The sequence below is a fragment of the Grammomys surdaster genome, unplaced genomic scaffold (assembly GCF_004785775.1).
Source record: "Grammomys surdaster isolate TR1022 unplaced genomic scaffold, NIH_TR_1.0 314473, whole genome shotgun sequence".
Lineage (NCBI taxonomy): Eukaryota > Metazoa > Chordata > Mammalia > Rodentia > Muridae > Grammomys > Grammomys surdaster.
The window spans coordinates 1-15,817 of record NW_021626471.1 but is presented as its reverse complement, the minus strand read 5'-3'; the positions used below and the strand labels follow the sequence as shown (position 1 = coordinate 15,817).

Sequence of the window (15,817 nt, the reverse complement as noted above, 5' to 3'; positions counted from 1 at the left end):
ACCTCCTTTTGACCAGGCTGCTGTTGCATGACCACAGCACACCCATGTATAACATTGATCAACCACACAGGGGCAGTACCCCAAACACTTTCACATGCAGAGGAGGCATCCCTAACATCTCAGACCAGGTCAATAGAAAGCATCTTCTGTCAGAACCCCCACCCACCACAACATGTATAAGATCCTATACAGAAGAAATAAACATGTGTAAGAATTACTTATCAAGAATTGTCAGAGAGCTTCCCTCATAAGAGGAGTAGTACATCAATGGGAAGAGAGCAATCTCCTGAAGCTTTCACCACTGGAAACTTCCTGGGCCTACCAAGAACACTTCCTGCCTGGTAGCCCTAACCTCAGTTCCTAGCTGTTGCACCTGGCTTGCTTCCCAAGTAGCCTGCAGGCTCTGGCAGGAAGAACAATGTCAGTTGCACTCTTTCTGCTAGTAGAAGCCTGCTTGCCACTTAGCAATATCTCCACATAGCAGCAGCTGCTAAAGAGAGAATCAATCCAACTCCTGTTTCCTCTTCTCTTGAATTCTCCCTTAGGGAATGAACCTCAATACACCATGTTGCAGTTCTTAGTTGACATCATATGGCCAGCAGGTATGAGAATCTTTCAATCTGGTGTTATGTGCAAGGTTTATGTTCCACTTCCTTCCTGGTTTTCATATTTACTTGCAAAATACTTCATTATCTGATTAAGAATCAACTTGAGTTCCATCCATTTGCATGCAAATTTCAAGAAGTCATTACTTTAAATAGCTGAGTAGTACTCCATTTTGTAAATGTACTACATTTTCTGTATCCATTCTTCTATTTAGGGACATCTGGTTTAGATTCCAGCTTCTGGCTATTATAAATAAGTCTGCTATATACATAGTGGAACATGTGTCTTTGTTATATGTTGGAGCATCTTTTGGGTGTATGCCAAGTATTGGTATAGCTGGGTCTTCAGGTAGAACTATTTCCAGTTTTCTCGAGAACCACCATATTGATTTCCAAAGTGCTTTTCCCAGCTTGCAGTCCCATCAGCAATGGAGTAATGTTCCTCTATTTCCTCCTCCTAACCAGCATCTGTGGTAACCTGAGTTTTGGATCTTAGCTATTCTGACTGCAGTGAAGTTGAATCTCAGGGTCATTTTGATTTGCATTTTTTCTGATGACTAAAGATGTTGAACATTTCTTTAAGTACTTCTCAGCTGTATGATATTTCTCAGTTGACAATTCTCTGTTTAGCTCTGTAATCCACTTTTTAATAGTGTTATTTGGTTCTCTGGATTCTAACTTCTTGAGTTCTTTGTATATTTTGGATATTAGCCATTTATCACAGGTTGGGTTGGTAAAGATCTTTTCCTAATCGGTGGGTTTTCATTTTGTCTGTGGGTTTGTATTTGGGGTATAAATGTTCAGAATTGAGATTTCACCTAGGGGATTTTTCCTTTGATGTATATGTACTGTCCTTTCCCATCTTTTGTGATGGTGACCCATGCAGTTGTGGATGCTTGGGCTGAACTCAGGGACCCCTCTAGGGGAGATCATGGAAGTACTGTAGGAGCAGAGGTAATTGCATCCCCATAGGAAGAACAACATCAGCTGGCTGGACAACCCAGTGCTCCCAGGGACTAGAACACTAATAAAGGAATGTACAGGGAGGGATCCATGGCTCCAGATACCTATGTAGCAGAGGATGGTCTTGTATTACATCAATTGGAGGGGAGGCCCTTAGGCCTGTGGAGGTTTGTTGACCTAGCATAGTGGGATGCTGGAGCAGTGGGCCTGGTGAGGGTGGGTGGGTGGGTGGGCATACTCATAGAGGCAGTGTGGAGGGAGAAGCAGGTGAATGTGGGATGGGGATTTGGTGGAGGGGTAATTGGAAAGTGGGATATCATTTAGATGTAAATGAATGGAATGATTAATAAAATATAAAAAAGAATCAGCTCTAATGTTGTACTTAGAATTTCAGGTTACTGTGGGGATTCCTGAGGTTAATGATTATTACTTGTTAGGGATTCACTTTCATTCCTTCCTTTTCCAAGTCTAATATTAATGGCTGAATTACACTTTATTTCATGAGATTAGATCTTACCTCTACTAACAGACTTCACACATCATGTAAACATATGTTTTGTTGACACTATACTCTGTGCATATCTTCAATCTCATTCCTCCCCTAGTAAACATATAACATGATTTCCACAAAAAACAAAACAAAACAGTACTATCATTTTCAATCCAAGTGCTCGAGAACTTCTGAAGGATGAATTCATGATTCAATTTTTATCTAACAATTGTTTCTACTGAAGAGTTTTTCCCTTCATGTCTGAGGTTGTATTTTGAACTCTATAAAGCCATTCAGTAAAATTTGATTAAGCGAGCTCCTCAAGATTTTCTACAATATTTCATAATTTTTAAGACTTCTTTGGCAGGGTGATTAATGTCTATATTTATATAACATTGTTAGAACAAATTTATGAAACACATAAAATTTTAAATTTTTTACCAAACATTCCATGCTTGTCCTGATTTTTAATCTCAAAACCAGAAGTACTCAATTTACTGGGGAAAATTCAGGAAATGCATCTATGTCCATTGAAGCTCATACCACAGACTTGATTAAACATCATAGTTTCATGCATTCCATGGACAAAGCATGTGAAATGCAACATCCATGTTCCTGGCAAGATGTGATGCTCTCTCTCAGAAGATTCTGTTTTCTGCATTTCTCATATTCAGGACCAGCAGTCCTTCTATATCTGACCCTCTGTTTTCTTCTTTCAAAGCAAAAGCTTAGCTAGGTTTCAGTATCATTCCATGATTTTTTGCTTCTTGTGAACCCTTCCTCATGCCTGTTTTTGATGAGGACATTTGTGAGGTTTTTGAATCTCATGGACAGAATATAGTACATTCTCAAATATTCTCCTATTTCAAGACATATAAATCAATCATAGATGAAAAGTCCTTGTAATGTTGATAATCCTAGGGAAAAAAATCCAAGCTTTAGTGCAGGTTTTATTGCTCATCCTACCCTAAGGGTTCAACTCCTCAGCTGGCACCTAGCAATCTGGGTTTGCTTTCTTTTGAAAATGTGGCTACAACTTTGTGGGAAGATCATATTTTATAGTTTATACATATATTATTATCTTTATCTTTTGAAAGTTTTTAAATGTAAAGATTTTTTTCATAAATATGAAATTTGGTGCAGCTCTCTTCGATGAAATCAGTAGTTCACACCAGCTTATTTTCATATATTTAATCATGTTCATACCAAAAATTCACTATGAAAGTTGTCCAAATTTAGGCAATTCATATTATGTCGATGTTCTAACAGATCATTACTGACAGACTCATGGAAAATACATTGTTCTTTGACATCTCTGAAGTACTGAAAAAATTCCTCAGTCACAGTGTGTAACTTCCACCATCTTCTGCCCACTGTACTGTCCTCCAGAATGTACAGCATCTGATAGAACTGAAAAAAAACAATGAAACAATAATTCTCTGCTTTTAAAATTGTCACAAATGAGGGCAGTAAAAAGATGAAGGCACCAGCCATTGAGTAGACAGAAATCAGAAAACTGTGAGCCAGGGAACTGACAAATAATCAAAGTCAAAGAAATATCACACTGTTTAGTTTAATTATTGATTTTGCAAGAGTCACCCTGTATATGACACATAGTCTTATACTATACAACAAGTCTACAACATTTGTGTGTGTGTGTGTGTGTGTAAGAAAATATGTTCTGACAGGACACACATAGGAGGCAATCTCTGTCATCAGGCACAGAGCAACACAAAGGCAGGAAAACATCAATGCTTTGAGTTCTTCATGTGTCTGTCCTATATGCAAAAACTAAAGGTAATGATCCCTGGATAAGTGAACAGAGTGATTACCCTTTATGTTAGACTAAGGGTCACACTCAATGTTGATTCTTCTATGCAGCATTCATCAGAATTGCTTTATTCTGAGGACTCTGGTCTTCAGTGAAATGCACTTTAAGGAGATGAGAGGTTTGCTCCCTTGAGGGTTGCTATGATTCCTATCACAAACTGGTTCTTCTTGAGTCCTAAAACTTAAGTACACCCTCAGAGTGAGCACCTGATTAGGGAATGCAAATCTCTCCTGGTTCCACCCAATCTTGGGTTGAAAAGCCAAAGTGTGAGCCTGGGTACAGACTGGTGTGCAGTCATGGACAGGCTTACTTCCTTATTCCTGCTGCTGATTGTCCCTACATGTGAGTATCAAGACTCCCTAAAGAATGAACTTTTCCATCTCCACTCTATTCCAACCTGAACATCTGCTCTATTTTCTTCACAGAAATCCTGTCCCAGATTACTCTGAAAGAGTCTGGCCCTGGAATATTGCAGCCCTCCCAGACCCTCAGTCTGACTTGCTCTTTTTCTGGGTTTTCACTGAGTACTTTTGGAATGGGGGTGAGCTGGATTCGCCAGCCTTCAGGGAAAGGTGTGGAGTGGCTGGCAAACATTTGGTGGAATGATAATAAGAACTACAACCCACCCCCGAAGAGCCGGCTCACTCTCCAAGGACACCTCCAACAACCAAGCATCCCTCAAGATCAGCAGTTCGGACACTGAAGATACTGCCATATACTACTGTGCTCGGAACACACAATGACACAACCTCAATTTTCAGCTATATAATATTTCAGGCTGGTTCTCAGTTCTGTTCCTTACTGTTATATCATAAGAGAGTATGGTCACAGCTTTTCTGCTGGCCTCTGTGTCTTCCTGATTTCTCTTATTTTAAGAACATTCTATTCCTGATATACAACATAGGCCCCTTTTCAATGTTCAGAAATGAGTGTGTCTGTGTTTGGTTTTAAAAAGCTGAAGGACATTTAGTGCTTATAACAGGTGGCTCAAAGTTATTGTTCCAGTCAGGCTTTGACCACAAATCTCACAGCAGAAAATTCAAAATAATTGTAATGTTCACCTTCTGTATGGATCTGTGTATGTGGAAGATGGGAATTACTTAATGATCACTGTCAAATTCAGTCATAATCAAAAAGGTCTCATGAATACTCTCAAAATTTTCAGGCTACTCTCAAGGGTAATTGATGCTCTCAAAAAACTGATTGTAACACCATATTGTTAAAGAAAATGTCTCTATATTTCAGTGAACATAGAGAATTTAAGCCTTTATCCAAGTATAAGCTTAAGCACTCCTAACTAGAGTTCGTGGAACTCTATGTATTTTATATGGTATTAGAAGTAAAAAATAGTAATCTCCCAGCTATAAACCTTGTTACCTAAAATACTTACTTTCCTATGGTTATGTTGGTGCAACAATAGCACAAATGTTATAGTTTTAATAATTCTTTCTTTGATGAAATATAAGGCCTATGAGAAGAAATTCATGGCTGACATTGTTAAGGTTGCCAAGAACCAGAAATTGTGTAGACAATAGTTTTAGTGGAAATCAAAGTCTATTGTTCTAATAATGCATTATACTAATAAGACGATTTTAAATACATAGCCATATATACACTTAAATAATTTTGTCACTCTCCCATCATTAGAGATTTTTCTTGCAGCATATGTGAAGCAAGAGACAACTAAAAATGAACAATTTGTAGAGAGTGTGAGATATTTGAGGTTTGTGTCCATCAAACCATCCTTTCTTGACTGAGGGACAATTGCAAAGGAATAAATGTAAATATAGTAAGAGTCAGAGATGATAGATGACTCCAAAGGAACAGTCTCATTCAGACACAATAGGTCTGATGCACATATAAATTTACATAGACTGTGGGATCAAGTTCAGGTTTTATATAGATTCAAACCTGTGGGACCCTTTGCAGAGCAGGGGAAGTTGACCATGTACTCACACTCTTAGCCAAGAATCTATCTGCAATTCTTATTCACTTGAAAGAAACAAACAAACAAACAAAACATTTAGTCTTCTTTAGTGGAGGCTCACTGGCTATATTAATCACACTTGAAGATAGGCCCTATATCCTGGGTTTGGACAAATAAAACCAACACAATGAATTATTTGTAGACTGTTTTTTTTAAATTGGATATTTTATTTATTTACATTCCAGATGCCATCTCCTTCCCCCATTTCACTTATGTAGAACCTCTTATCCCATCCCCCTCCTCTTTTTTGCTTTTATACCATTTTAATTATATGCAAGTATTCAGGTTAGTTCTAGGTTGAGGAACTAGAAATACAATAGATACAATAGTCAAGGAACAAGCAAGAAAATAAGCTTATAGCTTTATTTAGGCACTTTCTCTTTTAGTAGTTTTTTTGAATATTTGTGTGTTGTTGAGATAGATAGATAGATAGATAGATAGATAGAGAGAGAGAGAGAGAGAGAGAGAGAGAGAAACAGACAATGATTCTTGCTTTTATTGTATTTGTTTGTGTTTTGTTTAACAATGAGAGAAAAAAGTCTGTGATGTTGGGATGGTAGTGAGGGATCTAGGAGACACTGGGAGAGGGGAATTTGTGATCTGCACGTATTTTTTAAAAAACTTTTTTCAATTAATAAAGGAAATTTAAAGGAAATAAACTGGAAAGGGGGCCTTAAATTTTTCTATTTCTTTGTATCCAATAAAATTAGAACATGTTTGAAAGACAAAACTTGTTTGTTTATTTCTGAAATGTTCATGTATAACCTGGTAGTACAGTTTTCAATAATTTCTGGTCAGTTGCCTATTGCTCTATTGATTCATCTTTTATTGGCTTCCTGCACTGATAATAATCATGTAAGAATCTGTGATGGATTTATCCTAACAATGATCAAACTAAGTTCAATGGCAAGGCCACCTTGACTGCAGAGAAATCCTCCAACACAGCCTACATGGAGCTCAGCAGCCAGACATCTGAGGACTTTGCCATATATTACTGTGCAAGACACAGTATTGCAACCACATCCTGAGTGTGTCAGAAACACAGGAGGAACAGCAAGCTGCCCTGGAACTGAGATTACTCAGAGAAGATTAGCCTGAAATCTTTACCATTTACAATCAATTTTATAATCCACGTTTGTGTTTATTCTTTAGAGACCTATATTCTTTTTGTCAACTTTGGAGAAGGATATCTATGAATTATGTGATGTTGATTAAAGATGATCCCAGTGTATCCCAAACCTTGTTAATCTCTTCACCAGTGATCATCTGTATTGACATTTTTCTTCTTTAACAAAACAGAAATAGAAAACTCTGATTATGCATGATTAATATATCTCTGGATTCTGATAAACCTAGAACTCTCATTGGAATAGCTGGAATAATGTATAATATGAATTTGACTTATTGCCTATGTGAGGGTGCTCTTCCACCCACACACCCATACCTGCTTCATTGCTCTTACATTCCTCTACTCTGGGGCATCAAGCCTCCACAGAACCAATGGCCTCCCTTCCACTGATGCTAGGTAAGGCCATACATGTGTAGCTGGAGCTATGGATCCCTCTATGTATACATTTTGGTTGGTGGTTTTGTCCCTGTAAGCTCTGAGTGATTTGGTTAGTTCACATTGTTCTTCCTATGGTATTACAATCCCCTTAAGCTCCTTCTGTTCTTCACCTAGCTTATCCATTGGTGTTTCTTCGCTCTATCCGATCATTGGCCTTGAGTGTCTTCATCTGTATCAGTCAGGTGCTGGAATAACCTCTTAGAGGACAACTAAATCTGCCTCCTGTCTGCAAACAATTCTTGGCATCAGCAATAGTATTAGGGTTTGGTGTCTGCAGATGGGATGGATCCCCACATGGGACAGTCTCTGGATGACCTTTCCTTCAGTCTCTGTTCCATTTTTTCCTCTGTCTTTCCTTTGGACACGAACAATTCTGGGCTAAAAACTTTGAGATGGCTGGGTGGCCCCACCCTCAACTGGAAGACATATTTATCTACTAAAACTAGACTGTACAAGTTTAGTGTAAGCCATGATAACTCTAAATGCATGGGAGCTCATGACCATCAGGGGGAGGAATGAGGCTAAAATCCACATAGAGAGAAGAGGAGGGTTTAGAGGGGACTCTGTGTCCTCTGTGGTTTCCTTTCTTAACTGGAATAACTGATCTGCCCTGCTGTGATTTACAAGTGATGTCTCTATGCTCAAACCCCATAAGGATTTATTGTTAAACACTTTACAGTCTTATGTTTACTTGTTTTTATTTGCTTTTATAATTTTTTTAAAAAATCATACAATGTAATCTAATAACTCATTCACTCATCCTCAGTTTATTACAGATTCTTCCTACCTCCCAAATCACTCAACTACACACTTTTTTTTGGAAAAAAAAACAGAAATGGAAGAAAATTATAAAGAGATTAAAAGCAAACAAAAATTAGACACAACAATCTAAAGACAACTCTCTCTCTCTCTCTCTGTCTCTCTCTCTCTCTCTCTTTCCCCCTCTTTTTCTGTCTCTCTCACTCTGTCATGCACGCGCGGCCACACACACACACACACATGCACACACAGAAACCAGTAAGACCAGAACTCTATAACCATGATACCATGATATATAGGCAAAATATAAGACAAATAGATTTGAGTAAGGTGATATTAGAAAAAATGTCTGCAAAAATACCACTGATTTCATCTCCTTGTTGGCTACCAACTGCTAAGCATGTTTTCCCTGAATAATTATGCTTAGCATCCCCTATGAACTCCACTGGAGAAAACTAATTTTCCTCTGCATGTGAGTGACAGTTGCAGAACTTCTTGGTTAGTAGTGGTTGCCCATGTCCATTTCAGTCTCCCAACTTGGATATTATGTGGGTAGTCTTGGTTCAGGCTCTGTGCCTGTGGCCACCATCTCTGAGTTCATATTTGCATCAGTCCTATTGTATCTGGAAGACACTCATTCCTTGGAGTCATCCAACATCTCTGGCTCTTATAATGTTCTCAATCGTAAAATACTTTCTCACTCTTTTTTCCCTCTATTTTATTAAATCATGTTCATAAATTCCTCATATAATATTGTCCAAATTCTAGTATCTCTGGTTCTACAATTGAATATACCAAACAAAATATTCAGATTTTGGAACACATATGAGTGAGAACATGAATCACTTGCTTTATGGACATGGGCGATCTATTCAGTATATCTTTGCCAGTTCTATGCAGACACTTATAGATTATGTAATTCACGTTTTACTCCTGAGTACTATTCAATTTTAAGTATATTTCACTTTGTCATGTTTTATTTATGCGTTGTTAGAATCCTGGGGTTATTCATTCCTTTATATGCTGTGAGCTGAGCATGAACATCATGCTGTGAATAAACAATGGGTGTGCAAGTGTCCCTATAAAAGGCATAGAGTCATTTGAGTACATGTTTGCAAAGGTTATTGCTGGGACACAACCTAATTTTATTTATCATTTTTGCTGAATTTTCATAGGAAAGGCTTTGTCCAGGTAGGTGTGGTTAAAGTCCATGTTTAGAGATGATACATCCTAGGGTCATTTTGTCAAACTGCCTTATAAATATTTATGCTTATATCCCATATATTGTCTGAGCCTTGATCACAGAGGCTCATATGTTCTGCGTGTAAAGACTGATGTAGACATTCATGAGTGGTCAGAGTGCTGAGAATGATTTACAGAGTACTCAGCCACAGACTAATAATGATACCAACCTCTCACACAAAAATCAAGGACCATCATAAAACTGGGAAACAGATACAGAAAATGGGGTCAAAAATATCAAATTCTATCACAAGAGAATTATCTGTTTTTACTGCACATATGAACTCTCAGTAGCTATAGATACACAAATCTAAGCATAAAATACACAACTTAATCCAGTGAAAATAACCATATTAAAGACCTCTAAGTGGCTGGGCAGGTAAAGATGTCTACCCACAATCTTAGCAATTTCAGGTAAATCTCTCCGAATTGAATTATGTATGCAGTCCTCTGAGGTTAATATATCCACTTTGGTGCATATGTACCCTCTCCTCACCACAAAATAATATAACATATTAAAAAAAACATTACATCATTTATGGGGAGGAATACTTTAGGCCCCATACAAAGCTGAATGTCTTTTGGCACTTGATGACTGATAAGCAAAATATATTCACTTTTTGGGGGAATATTTCTGAAGATTCACTCTTTATTAGTGATAATCCTATCAATGTACATAGGTAGCACTTATTAAACTCACTGTGTCATTAGCTAATAAAACAGAAGATATAGGATTTTGGGAAATAGACTTTTTCAAGTTCCCAATGGGAACCACAGGGTCTTAATAGTGGTAGATTGTGGCAAATATCCTGAGAGTGATTATAGATCATAGTATATTTCATATGTGATTGAAAATTTCCAAGAATAAAAATCCTTATGAAAATAGAAACAAATTTATGTATGTACAGATTTTTCATACTTTTATTTTGTTCACTGGAACTTTTATTTCTACTGGAACCTCCTGTTCCTATTTCCTCTTTATTCTACTAGAGAATTTCACTGATGGAATATCATGAGTTTGCATAAATAGGTGTTTACAACTATGAAACATATAAGACCCGCTAATGAGAGTCTCATTTAATGTCTGTGATTTTGGGATTGTCTTAATTAATACAGTTATTTTTAATTACATCTATTTTTCCAAATGTAATGTAAATTTCTTATTTATGTCTCATGAAAACTTACTGTTGTTTTATATATATACACATATTAATGCATATGTATTTTATATAGATACATATATAAATGTGCATATACATATATATGTATACACAAACACATATATACAAATATACATATATATGTATATATTCATGCCTTAGTGATAAAATCATTTCTTAACACATCTATAGCTAGTACTATAATTTAGTTATTGATGATCCTCCTGTAATAATTATTGACAGGTAAATATTTTTGAAGCACATTTACTTTTAGTCATTTTAGGAGGTTTGAAGAAGTATATACCCAGGTGGAAAGGCAAATATTAATTGTATACATTCAAAAGAAGTCTCTAAAACAAAAAAATTATTATCTGTTTTTAAAAATTTCTATTATCATCATCATCATTGTCATAACCATCATCACACTCCACCATCTGTAAATCAATGTGTTAATACATCCCTGAGTAGAGCGACAGACTCAGTCCAAAAATCTATTGAGAGATTTTTTTCTGTAGTTACATCCACAGCATCAGTCTAGGATTCACAAAAAATGTATGGGATACATTTCCTCAGAGAGGATTAGGACTTGGATCTGAGCATTCTGCTGCCTGAACCATGTTACTTTTCAATCCTTCCCCTCCAGATATCTCCAGTTGGACTAGGTACTTATCTAACAAATACCCTGCTCATGAATATGCAAATTACTTCAGTCTATGGCAGTAAATACAGGGACGTCCACACCCTGAAAACAACCTATGATCACTGTCCTCTACCCAGTCCCTTAACACGCTGATTCTAACCATGGGATGGAGCTGGGTCTTTCTCTTCCTCCTTTCAGTAACTGCAGGTAAGGGGCTCATCAGTTCCAAACCTGAAGAGAAGAGAGGGACTGAGGTGACCATGACATCCATTCTGCCTTTCTCTCCACAGGTGTCTACTCTGAGGTTCAGCTGCAGCAATCTGGACCTGAGCTGGTAAAACCTGGGGCTTCAATGAGGCTGTCTTGTAAGGCTTCTGGGTACACATTCACTGATTACTTTATGCACTGGGTCAAACAGAGTAATGGAAAGAGCCTTGAGTGGATTGGATGGATTAATCCTTACAGTGGTGGTACTAACTATAATGAAAAGTTCAAGAGCAAGGCCACATTGACTGTAGACAAATCCTCCAACACTGCCTACATGGAGCTCAGAAGCCTGACATCTGAAGATTCTGCGGTCTATTTCTGTGCAAGACACAGTGTGACAACCACATCCTGAGCATATCAGAAACCTTGGAGGAGGAGCATCAAGCTGCCCTAGGATAGAGAAGACTCAGAGAAGATTAGTTTGAAGAATTGCTCAGTTGCAGTCATTTGGAATGTCCATTTTTGTGTGTGCCCCTTAGAGACCTATTGTGCTTTGGTCAACTTGCAAAAGGACATCTATGAATTATATGATGTTGATTTAGAATAATCCTAGTGTACCCCATATCTTGTCAATGTTGTCATCAGTAACTGCCTGCATTGATGAATTTCTTCTTTATTAAAACAACAAAAAAGAGAAACTGTGATTATGCATGAAAAATTATCTCTGGATTGTGAGAAAGACTAGAACATTCTTTGGAACAGTGAGTCTTATAGCCCACACCTGGATTATCTCTGGATTGTGAGAAAGACTAGAACATTCTTTGGAACAGTGAGTCTTATAGCCCACACCCAGAGTGACATACCTTCTCCAACAGTGGCACACCTTCTAATACTGCAATTCTGTGTTGAGCATACACAAACCATCACATTTGACTCCCTGGCCCCCATAGGCTTGTTGAAACATTTGAGGGCCATACCTAAACATAGCATAATGCAAAATACATGTAGTCCATCTTCCAAAGTCCCCATAGTTTATAGAAGTCTCAACAATGTTAAAAGTCCAATGTTCAAAGTCTCTTCCAAGATTCTTTCAGTCATCTATCTGTAATTCCCAAAGCAAGTCACGAAACCAGGTTGGAAAACTCCAAACATTGCATCTCCATGGCTGATGTCAAAGCAGTATTCAGACCTTTCAGTCCATTTTCATCTTTGTTGAATGCAAGAAATTTTTTTCTCCTAGGCTGCTTCTACTTGTTAACTAGCTTTCCTCAGCAGATTTCTCATGGCTTTGGAATCTCAAATATTTTGGGGTCTCCAAGGCAACTTCAATGTTACAGCTTGTTCTTTCAATGTCTGGGACCCACACATGATCTTCTGGACTCCTCCTCCTAAGGACTGGTGTCACTTCTCCAGCTCTGCAATCTATAGTACTAAGGTCATGTGGATCCAATCCACTGCTAATGCTGTTCTTGGTGATCATCCCATTGCAATGGCATCTCCAGTACAAGGGGGATTTCTGTTGCAACTAGGCCTCACCAACAGCTTCTCATAAGCTCTCTCCATGGTGACAAGCCTCAAATCCTTTGCATGACCTGCAAAGTCCTGGGCCATCAACTACAACTTCATCAACTACACCTGAAGCTGAACCTTCACCAATAACCTTCTGGGGGCTCTCACTATGGCAAGCCCCAGCTATTCTTCGTGTCCCCTTCATTCCTTCAAAACCAGCACCACCTGGGTGTCTCTTACACATTGCCAAGTACAGCTGTAGTAAGTTACAATCTTGGCTATCTCTGAAACACAGCTTTTTTTGTGCTCTCAGAAAACACTTTCCAGAATATTTCATCTCAGCGATGCTGGTCTCTTTGTAATCACCACTAATTTTTTAGCTCCAGCTAACCAGCATCAATTTTCCCAGTAATTTCTTCTATTCTGGACTCAAAAGCCAGAGCCACATGGCTGAAGCTGCTGAGTTCTGCTGCTTGCTAGGGCTGAAACATGGCCCACTTGTTCTATTATATAATCACAAGTTTCTGTTTTCCAACTTCTTCATTGCCAAAGCTTGACTGTTCTGGAACTTGCTCTGTAGATTGACTTTGAACTCAGAGATCTGGATGCCTGCCTTCTAAGCACTGGGATTAAAGGTCTCCTACTAAGCCTGGAATTAAGTTTTTGTTCACCTAGAATGTGCTCTAGGATGTCCTTGAACTCAGATATCTGCTTGTATTTGCCTCCTGGGATTAAAGGTTTGTAGTACCTAAACTTAGCTGGGTGTGTCTTGTCCCAAGATCACTACTCCCTTAATTCAATTTAATACACTTGAACACAGGATTCAGCCTCATTTCACTTCTTGGTGTGCCTTTAATTCTCCAATCATACATTTTATATTTTCCATTTCTCAGCTTGCTATTCTTATTTAAAATGCTCTTCATGAGATTTAACCCGAGAAAAAAGTCTATGATGGGTGTTTTTTGAGACTTCCTTTGGAAGTGCAGTTAATGAGTCTCTTCACTTTAGACTCAGGCAGACTCTTGAGACAATGACAGAAATTAGCCACATTCTTCACCAAGATACCATTTATGCAAATGTCCTTAATCCACTTGGACTTGAGCTTTGTACAAGGAGATAAGAATGGATCAATTTTCATTCTTCTACATTCTGACCTCCAGTTGAGCCAGCAACATTTGTTGAAAATGCTGTCATTATCCACTGGATGGTTTTAGCTCCGTCATCAAAGATCAAGTGACCATAGGTAGATGGCTTCATTTCTGGTTCTTCAGTTCTATGTCATTGATTTTCTTGCTTGTCTCTGGACCAATACTGTGAAGTTTTTATCACTATTGCTCTGTAGTACAGAGGTCAGAAATCATGATTCCCTCAGAAGTTCTTTTATTGTTGAGAATAATTTTCGCTATCCTGGGTTTTTGTCATTCCATTTGAATTTGCAGATTTCTCTTTCTGACTCTATGAAGAATTGAGTGGGTATTTTAGATTTGTTAGGTTCTTATTTTAGGTTCTTAGATTTGTTTTGTTTGAATTTTATGAAGTATTTTTGCATCAATATTCATAAGAGTGAGTGGTCTGAATTTCTATTTCTTTGTTGTGTTTTTGTGTGGTTTAGATAAGAGCATAATTGTGGCTTCATAAAACAAATTATGTAGTATTCTTTCTGTTTTTATTTTGTGGAATAGTTTGAAGGGAATAGGTATTAGGTCTCCTTTGAATGTTTGATAGAATTCTGCACTAAAACCATTTGCATCTGGACTTTTTTGGTAGAGGGACTTATAATGACTACTGCTATTACTTTAAGTGCTATTGGATTGTTTAGATGGTTTATCTGCTCCTGATTTAACTTTGGTACCTGGTATCTGTCTAGAAAATTGTCCATTTCATAGAGATTTTCCAGTTTTGTTGAGTACAGGCTTTTGTAGTAGGGTCAGTTGATTTTTTTGAATTTCTTTGGTTTCTGTTGTTTTGTCTCCCTATTCAGTTCTGATTTTACAAGTGTGGATATGGTCTCTGTGCCCTCTTGTTAGTCTGAATAAGGGTCTATATATCTTGTTGATTTTTTCAAAGAACCAACTCCTGGTTTTGTTGATTCTTTGTATAGTTCATTTTCTTTCTATTTGGTTGATTTCAGCCCTGAGTTTGATTATTTCCTGCAGTCTCCTCCTCTTGGGAGTATTTTCTTCTTTTTGTTCTAAAGCTCTAAGGCGTGCTGTCAAACTGCTAGTATAAGCTCTCTCCAGTTGCTTTTTGTAGACACTTAGAGCTATGAATATTACTCTTAACACTGCTTAAATTGTCTCTCACAAGTTTTGGTATGATGTGTCTTCATTTCATTACATTCTAAAATGTCTTTAATTTATTTATTTTTTCCTTGACCAATTTATCATTGAGTTGAGCATTGTTCAGTTTCCACGTGTTTGTGGGTTTTCCATTGTTTTTGTTGTTATTTTATACCAGACTTAGTCCTTGGTGATCTGGTAGGATGCATGGGATCATTTCAATCTTCTTGTATCTGTTGAGGCCTCTTTTGTGACCAATTATATGGCCTATTTTATAGACGGTACCATGAAGTGCTGAGAATAAGGTATATTATTTTGTTTTAGGATGAAATGTTCTATAGATATCTGTTAAATCCAAATGTTTCATAACTTCTCTTAGTTTCACTGTGTCTCTATTTAATTTCTATTTCCATGATCTGTCCATTGCTGACAGTGGGGTGTTGATGTCTCCCAGTATTATTGTGTGAGGTCCAATGTTTGCTTTGATCTTTAGTAAAGTTTTTTTTTCTTTTAATGAATGTGTGTGCCCTTGCATTTGAAGCATAAATATTCAGGATTAAGATTTCCTCTTTGTAGAT

At 37.5% G+C, this 15,817-nt stretch overlaps 1 gene segment (V, D, J or C); it reads left to right on the top strand.

The window, feature by feature from the left end:
- Positions 1 to 11,369: 11,369 nt before the first annotated feature.
- LOC114616281 lies at positions 11,370 to 11,863 on the top strand. The segment is given in 2 exon segments: positions 11,370 to 11,451; positions 11,535 to 11,863. Coding segments are annotated over 2 exon segments (375 nt in total).
- Positions 11,864 to 15,817: the final 3,954 nt, after the last annotated feature.